The sequence below is a fragment of the Callorhinchus milii genome, unplaced genomic scaffold (genome assembly GCF_018977255.1).
Source record: "Callorhinchus milii isolate IMCB2004 unplaced genomic scaffold, IMCB_Cmil_1.0 Scaffold11, whole genome shotgun sequence".
In the NCBI taxonomy this organism is placed as follows: Eukaryota; Metazoa; Chordata; class Chondrichthyes; order Chimaeriformes; family Callorhinchidae; genus Callorhinchus; species Callorhinchus milii.
Window position 1 is genome coordinate 8440586 of NW_024704752.1, and position 8247 is coordinate 8448832.

General features: G+C 41.6%; 1 protein-coding gene across 2 annotated transcripts; it reads left to right on the top strand.

Moving 5' to 3' along the window:
- The first annotated feature begins 605 nt into the window (after positions 1 to 605).
- On the top strand, positions 606 to 7617 carry LOC103181025 (apolipoprotein D). 2 transcript variants are annotated; one of them, XM_042339319.1, is made up of 6 exons: positions 606 to 780; positions 2041 to 2170; positions 3034 to 3155; positions 5406 to 5488; positions 6504 to 6536; positions 7252 to 7617. In XM_042339319.1, the coding sequence occupies exons 2-6, from the start codon at positions 2060 to 2062 to the stop codon at positions 7485 to 7487; spliced, it is 585 nt and encodes a 194-aa protein (XP_042195253.1). In that variant the 5' UTR covers positions 606 to 780; positions 2041 to 2059; the 3' UTR covers positions 7488 to 7617. The 2 variants fall into 2 exon arrangements, with proteins under 2 accessions (XP_042195253.1, XP_042195254.1); XM_042339320.1 differs by lacking the exon at positions 606 to 780 and adding an exon at positions 1064 to 1148.
- The last annotated feature ends 630 nt before the right edge of the window (positions 7618 to 8247 follow it).

An 8247-nucleotide genomic window follows, 5' to 3' on the forward strand; every position in this document is an offset into this window, starting at 1 on the left:
ACACTGGGGGCGCCTGCACAGTGCTGACTGACTGCATTGACTCTCACAGTTGTGTGTTTGTGTGTGTGTGTGAGTGAGGGAATGAGTGTGTGAGTGAGTGTGTGAGTGAGTGAGTGTGAGTGAGTGCGTGAGTGTGAGTGAGTGAGTGAGTGTGTGAGTGAGGGAGTGTGTGAGTGAGTGTGTGAGTGAGTGAGTGTGTGTGTGTGTGTGTGTGAGTGTGTGTGTGAGTGAGTGAGTGAGGGAGTGAGGGAGTGAGTGAGGGAGTGAGTGAGTGAGTGAGTGAGTGAGGGAGTGAGTGTGTGTGTGTGAGTGAGTGAGTGAGTGAGTGAGGGAGGGAGGGAGTGAGTGTGTGAGTGTGTGTGTGAGTGTGTGAGTGAGGGAGTGTGTGAGTGAGTGTGTGTGTGAGTGAGTGAGTGAGGGAGTGAGTGTGTGTGTGTGTGTGTGAGTGTGTGAGTGAGTGTGTGTGTGAGTGAGTGAGTGAGGGAGTGAGTGTGTGAGTGTGTGTGTGTGTGAGTGAGTGAGTGAGTGAGGGAGTGAGGGAGTGAGTGAGTGAGTGAGTGAGTGAGTGAGTGAGTGAGGGAGGGAGTGAGTGAGTTGCTGGGAATCCCTCGGGGCTGAGGTCCAACCTGTGGCTGTTTGATCGCTCTGATGGCGTGTGCGCGGCTCCGGTATATAAGGAGGCGCTGCGGGGACTGTGCACTGGAGACCGACACACACACAGCGAGTGCGACTGTGACTCACACCGACCCGCACCTCTCCAGCCTCGGCCCGGCCCCCGGGGTAAGTGATCCACCGTCAGGGGCGGGTGTGGGCGGTGTGTGCCCTTTGCTGGTGGGTCCCGGAGCTGAAGGCTGATCAGTTGCTGCCGTCTCTGCTGATCAGTCACCGGATGGTCGAATGAATGATGAATGAATGAATGAATGAATGAATGACTGCGCGGATCTGTGTGTAACTGTGACCCGGTGTCCGGCCCCGGGACTCGCCTCCTTCTGGGGATCAGTGGCCGCTGCTGTTTGCTCTGATCACAATGTGGGCGACTGGCACAGGTCACAAGTCGCCCGGACAGGTTTGCAAGCCCCGGGCAGTGGGAGCTGCATCGACCTGATTCACTGACATCGATTGCAAACCACTTGAAACGAAGGCTGAAGGTTTGATTTCACGCTCTCAGTCCGATTGGAAAAGCTTTTTGAATGAGTTTAATGATCTGCGATTAATTCACACGGAGAGAACTCGCAACTCGGTTTAAGCCGAATAGACAGATGTGTTTTTATTGTACAGCGTTGGGACAAACAAACAAACCCTCGACATTCAGAATGAACAGAAATACATCATTTCTGTTCTGATGTCAGTGAGACTTTGCTCGTGTCGGACTGTGGCTTTGCTCGGGTTGTGGTGTAAAGGACTTCATTGAGAAACGACTGTTCCTCCAGTTCTGCGGGAAAGCAGTTCGGGAGCGACTGAAGAGTGTTCCACATTTTCTGGCGTTCTTCAATTTTAAGACTATGATTTTAAGCATAAGATCAGGTGGAATGTTGAGACGGGGATGGAAACCTTAGCTGTTTTTTTCCCCTCCTCTACCCCAGGGACACTCAGGTTAACTTAATGCCCACAACCACAACACTACAGAATAGGTCATCAAACTTAGTAGGTTGTTTAGCAATAGCAGTTTGGTTTGTCTACAGAAACACAGTGGCTGCATTTCACAGTAAAATACAGTGAAATAAAACACAGTAATAATAATATTAATTGTATTTCCTTGTATTTGATATAGTACCTTATCACATCTTTGAGACGTCTCAAAGCGCCTCACAGAATATACTGTAAAGTGAATTGACTGTATATTTTGTGGGTGGAACGCGGTAACCAATTGAGCACAGCAGTGTCCAAGAAACAGTCATGGATTGAGTGAACAAATTATTATTATTTTTGGAGGGATTATAAACCACCTCGAGGTCCTCACTGTCTCTCTTCCCGTTTCCCATTCAGTCATTGTCAGAGCGATGCAGTTAAGGGGATCTCTGTGATTATTTTGTGTTTCAGGTGCTCACTAGACATTAACATGCAGGAGATGCTGTTGACCCTGTTGGTCGCCACCCTCTGTTTCACCAAAACAAGAGTGCGAGCCAGCTGTGCCAATCCACGGGTGCAAAAAGAGTTCAACATAGAGGAGGTTAGTGACATTAATGTGTTCAGTTTGTACAATTGAGCGGTTCCTTCTGCAAGGCCTCTGCTGAGGCCAATGACTGGTACAGTGGTTTATACACTTTGTACCCATGGGTGATCATCTTTAGTGAGTGGAAATTGAACGCTAAACATCATTTTAAAAGAATAATTTTTGTGACTGAGTAGACATGACGGGACAATGGAATCATTGTCTGTCTCTGTGTTACAGGTAAGTGTTCTTTATTCTGGCTCCGTGCTGAAAGCCTTCTTTTATTTGTTAAAACCAAGCTCTGTAAACCTATCACCTCCAACCTTGCCCGGTTCCGCTGACTCCCCATCCCCCAGAGGATAGAGTTCAAAATCCTCGTCCCTTGCTCCTCCTTATCCCTGTGCCCTGCTAACTGCATCCTGACCTGTCAGCTCACTCCGCTTCAAGCCCCCTCTCAAGATGTTACTCTTCGATCGCACCTTCGGTCACACTCGTAACCCCACCCTCCCTGGTCTCCACCCCTCCTGATCCCAACCCCAAGCTTGGGTGCAAATGTTTAACTGTCTTGGGTTGTTCTCTCGACAAATTTGTTGTTGTAAACGTGATTATGTTTACCAAAGGAAAATTGGCTCATGTATTTTCAAAAAAATAACTTTCATTTTAAACGCCATTCATGTAAATGAACTTCCTCTTACATTTTAGACTTTTTTACCCAAGTTTGGTATTACTCCTCAGCCATTGTCATGTCTTGGATGTCATGGGCCTTGATCCTTGACAGAGCTGGCTCAATTTTAAAAGAAATCTAAGTTAGCGTTGTTTTCTGAATGATCCAAGCACTCAGCCATTGTTCCTTCAATTTGTTTTATGGTTTTACTCCACAGTACGTGGGCACATGGTATGAAATTGAAAGACTTTCTCCAAATGGCAAAGCACCAAAATGCAGTTCAGAAACATACATGGACGACTCAAATGGAATGCTTCGGATTCTCATCCAGGAGATTACGTGAGTATTTAGAGGGAGTCCTTTGTTCATAGGAATCATAGTTAAAGGAGATTTAGTGTGCAAGGACTTTTCAAAGCTATTTGAAGTTTCTTTTTATTAAAAAAGGCATTAAAACTTGAACGACTGTTGCAACAAATTTAAATTGTTGACAAAGAATTTAAATTGTTAGCTGATTAACAAAAGTAAAGAGTAAATAATGCCATTGTTACCATTGTACTTGACATGTGTAAATACCCCCAAAATGACCATAAACATTTAAAGAATGGAAACTGTGATAGCCTCACAACAATCAGTGTCACAACCAATCTCAAACTGTACTGTTAATCTCCAGGAGTTCTTCAAAAGTGCAGCTTCATTTTTTTTGTGAACATCTAAGGGATGAATTTGCCATTGGAAAGGTGGGTAAGGGCTGTTACTGTGGACCTCTCTCAAAAAGAGCCGCAATGTACATCTTAGCTTCCTCCGTGCTGGCTAGAGCGCTTGCCTGCTGATCCTCTGCCTCTTCAACAGACGTCTGAGTATCATTGCTAAAAGTGCCACTCTGTCCTGGTTGATGGAGAAAATGGCTTTTTGAATACTGGGCAATGCCACAGGAATAGTTGAACAGAAGGAGACCTGAAGGAGAAGCTGGGGTTCTACTGGACCAGCAAAAGTGAAGTAGATTCCTTGACAGCATCCACATGTTGATTGTACAAAACATGTTGGGGTACATTCAAAATGGCTCCACAGTCACAGTACAAAGAAGGGTAGGGTGAGGTGGCTGGGATCACTGTGTAACCATTACTAACTAAATGACTCTGCACTTTGTGAAGGAAATTTTCAGGCTACTCATGAGATCCAAAGATCCTGTTTTAGTGACTCCAGCAAAAAGACCACCAAAATCCAGAAATATAATTTCACAATTTTGATGAACATACATTGTGATAAGCTGTTTTTTGTCAAGCCGCAAAGCATTTGTTCATCTCATCCGGAAGGAGATAAGATGATGTTTTCTCAATGCGGGGACTCTACAGTGGCTCCTTTCAGAAGTTGGGAGTATATAAAAAAATGACTGCGTTCTCTCCCTCGTCCACACCTCTGCCATAGAACATCCAGCAAGTATGATCTGGTGTATTCTTTGTGTATTTCATAAATTTGATTATTTTTGAAAAGAGAAAACCTGTTATCGATGTAGCATTGAGTGTAAGATGTGACTCTTTCATGATAAAGCATTCTCAAGGTCAGCAAAATGAAGACAACCTCTCATTGCTAACTGCAGAAAAAGATCTCAGAGGGAAAAGCTGTAGCACAGAAATCTAACATTTGCCTAAGAGACAGATTTATTACTGACACAGCAAAAAAAAACACTGTGTTCAACTACTAAGCATACAAAGTCCTTTGAGGAAGACCCTTAGGAACAGAAAGTAAGCTCAGAAACTGAGAAGCTTGGAAAGAGTTGGAGAAGTTGAGGTGGATTTCCTACAGCTAGATCTTGTAAGTGCACTCTCTCCAAGCCCATACATAATTGTAGAACATAAAACAAAATGTATCTATTTTGAACTATTAATTTCACTAATATAGTTAAACCTGTTCAAGTAACCACCTCCATTCAGCAACCACCTTTTGTTAACCATCACCTTGGAACAGCTCGGACAAAAATTCTAAACAGAATAACAACAATAAAATTACCAACAAACCCTTACTCAGAGGTCACCCTCATATAAAGGCCATTTTGGCCCAGTCGTCTGAAGGCAGGTTCGACTGCAGTCCAAAATATATGCTATTCAGTATTTGATTAGTCACAACCATTCAATAAACATTAATTTTCTCTGTACTTAGTGTCAATGTGAAAGTTCCATGATGCAGTCTTGATATTCTGCTTTTCATCTCTGCATAGATGGTTCTCCAAAACCTGGAGCTGAGGAACAAGAAAGCACAAGTCACATCTCTGAAAGCATCAGTGCTTGTTACCACTACCATACTGTCCTGAAGGCACTGACTCATGCTGTGGGCCAAACTGATTATGTGGATGTTGGACAATATCCATTATTTCAGCCAAGTGGCCATTCTTTATGTGTGACCCAGATAGTGGCAGGGTTGGCAGGTGATCAGATCACTGGGGCAATTCACTGTCAAGACCCGATCCTGACCAAACTCAACTTCCAGCTACGTGCTTCACAACAGCTGGAGCATTGATACTTTCTGCTGAAGCCCGAGTGATATAAACATCATTGCCTGAGTCCAATATATTTGTTCTTGTCTTTTGTCCAGGGAAAATGGTGAAATGGTGAAGTATGATGCACAGATGTTTAAGGAGTCGCAGAAAGAGCCAGCCAAACGGATCATTATACCCTGTAAGTGCATGAGAATGCAGATTCGGAACAGCCACCCACCATCTTCATACATTTCAAATACAATTAAAGAAATTCACCTCAATGACATTAAATTTGTGGAGTCCTGTAGCTCAGTGGTTAGAGCACTCGCTTTGCAAGCGAGAGACCTGAGTTCAATTCCAGGCAGAGGGCGAAACCTTGGGCAAGTTTCCTTACTCCACACAGAGCCTAATAATAATCCCTCCAAAAACAAAAATAAATTGGTCATTTTCAATCCACGACTGTTTGTGGGACATTGCTGTGCGCAATTGGCTGCCGCGTTCGCCCACAAATATACAGTCAATTCACTCTACAGTGTGTTCTGTGAAGCGCTTTGGGACGTCCTCCCGACGTGAAAAGCGCTCTATCAAATGCAAGGATTATTATTATTATTAAATCAAGGTTCCATCTGCCTATTCAGGTAGATGTTAAAGATCCCATAGCACTCTGAAAAATATTTATTCTTGTGACCTGGCCAACAATCTTCTGGATAAAATTAGTCATTCATGTCATAGGTCTTTGTGGGACATTGCTGCCCGATTTACCTACAAAATACAATCCTTATACTTTACTGAAAATCCTGTAAAGCATTTTGAGTCAATTTGATGATGTGATAAGGTACTATATCAAATGCATGCATTATTATTATATTCTTATCTTGGGAGAGAGTACAATCTTCCTCAGTCAACTTCAATTCAGAGTTTTTTTTAAAGGTGAAAATGGAGAGAATGAGTTGTAAAAGTTATCTATTTATATGTGATATCATTGCATTTTACTTTCTAAGTTTTGCCCACAAAATTACACATTCAATTCATTTTTCAGTATATTTTGTGAAGGCTTTGAAATATCTCAATGACATGATAAAGCGCTATATTAAATGCAAGCATTATTATTATTATAAGTTTGTGGCTTAGGGTGTGTGAATGATGTAGGGAATTTATAATATGTAAAAAGTAGAATTTTTGGTAAATATTGTTTTCTTGTCATTTTTATTCAGACGATGATCATCTGTCACAGATTCCCTTTGGAGGTACTGTCCTGTATCATCTATCATTGACTGTATCAATATTTCTAATTCATTGTAATATTTATAAGTTTTCTTATTTCTTGGCAATTCCTTGTAAGTGAATACCAATGAAGCTAAAGCAACATAAGTTAAGACTCTCCACGAGTTCCCTTTTTAAAGAAGGCCTCTCACCATCAGCTCACCAAACAGTAATAGTTTTAAAATGCAAAGGATTACTTTGTATGCCCACAAGAAAGTAGGGAACAACAAGGTCCATTTTGCCAATCAAACCCTATTGCCATTAGATATCTACCCTATTAGCAGTATTACCCTAGTAATGTTTCGCCCTCAAAATACACACGGAATCTACTTAACAATATATTCTGTGAAGCACTTTGAGATGTCTCAATGCCATGATAAAGGCGCTATATCAAATGCAAGGATTATTATTATTTTTACTACTGTCCCAAGCATTCCATTTCCTAGAATAATACCTGTGCACGGAATTCCACCTGAACCATAATGCCAGTTTGGTAAAAATGTTATTCTATTTAAACCTACCTTCCTTCACTCCACTAGAAACATTAAACTCTGTGCCATTATCCGATATGAAGGGTGCTATATAAATGCAAGTTGTTGTTATTAACCTCCTCCCTCCCTCCCCCCACTTTATTGACTGCTTGGACAATGCTGGCTTCATACCAGTTTAGTGATAATGTGTTCTGTGCTGTTTTCTTAGGTATATCTGCTGCATTGAATTACTTTGTGCTATCCACTGACTATAGAAATTATTCCTTGGTGTATTCCTGCCATGGGTTTCCAGGTAAATATTCTAACAAAAAGGCCTGGATTTTATCAAGAGAAAGGACGCTATCTGCAAATATCACTAGCCGACTGCGTAACATCTTGACTTCAAACAAAATTGATACTGAGCACATGATTGTAACTGATCAAAGCGATTGCCCTTCATTTTGAGTAGGAACTTATTTCAGGCTCCACAAATCATGCCACCCTTTCAATTCATGATTTATATGGTTTGGTATTGGCATCATTCTGTAATATTTGTTTCCCAATTATTGCCCAAGATCAATTATTCTCTCTTTGCTTATTGGCTTCAATAGTGGAGTGTGCTGAACACTGTTTTGTTTTGTGTATTGCAGCGCTACTAGAAAATCTGTACCAATATCTGTTATTTTAAGCAAAACAATAAAATTATACTGGTGTTTATCTTATAATATGCTGTACAGAGTCTGTTTAAATAGGTTTCCAATGCTCTGGTGATCCTTCCAGATATTGCACACATAATTTCATCTTTATCCATACTTTTCTGCCTATAGTCAATTACCTACAAACTCGGGTATGATCCAAGCAATATGTTGCAATGGACCAAGCACCTACCTACTCATTCATTCTCATTATGTAGAATTCCAATAAACCAAATCCCTTCCCAAACACTCCCACTGTGTAGGTTTACAATGTTCCAAACCTTTTCCTGTTCTACAGAATCCAAGTGGATCAAATCGATCTCCATTCATTCCTGTTGAATAGAATCCGATTGGACATAGCTCCTTCTCATTCATTCCATTCTGTAGAATTGAAATGGATCAATTGAATTTCAAATCACTCCAAACTGCCTAAGCTTCCAGTGAGCAAGCCATTTTCCAATTCTTATTAACAATTTCAACATTGGCTAATGGTCAGCTGGGTATCTGACAAATACCCAAACTAGACTAAA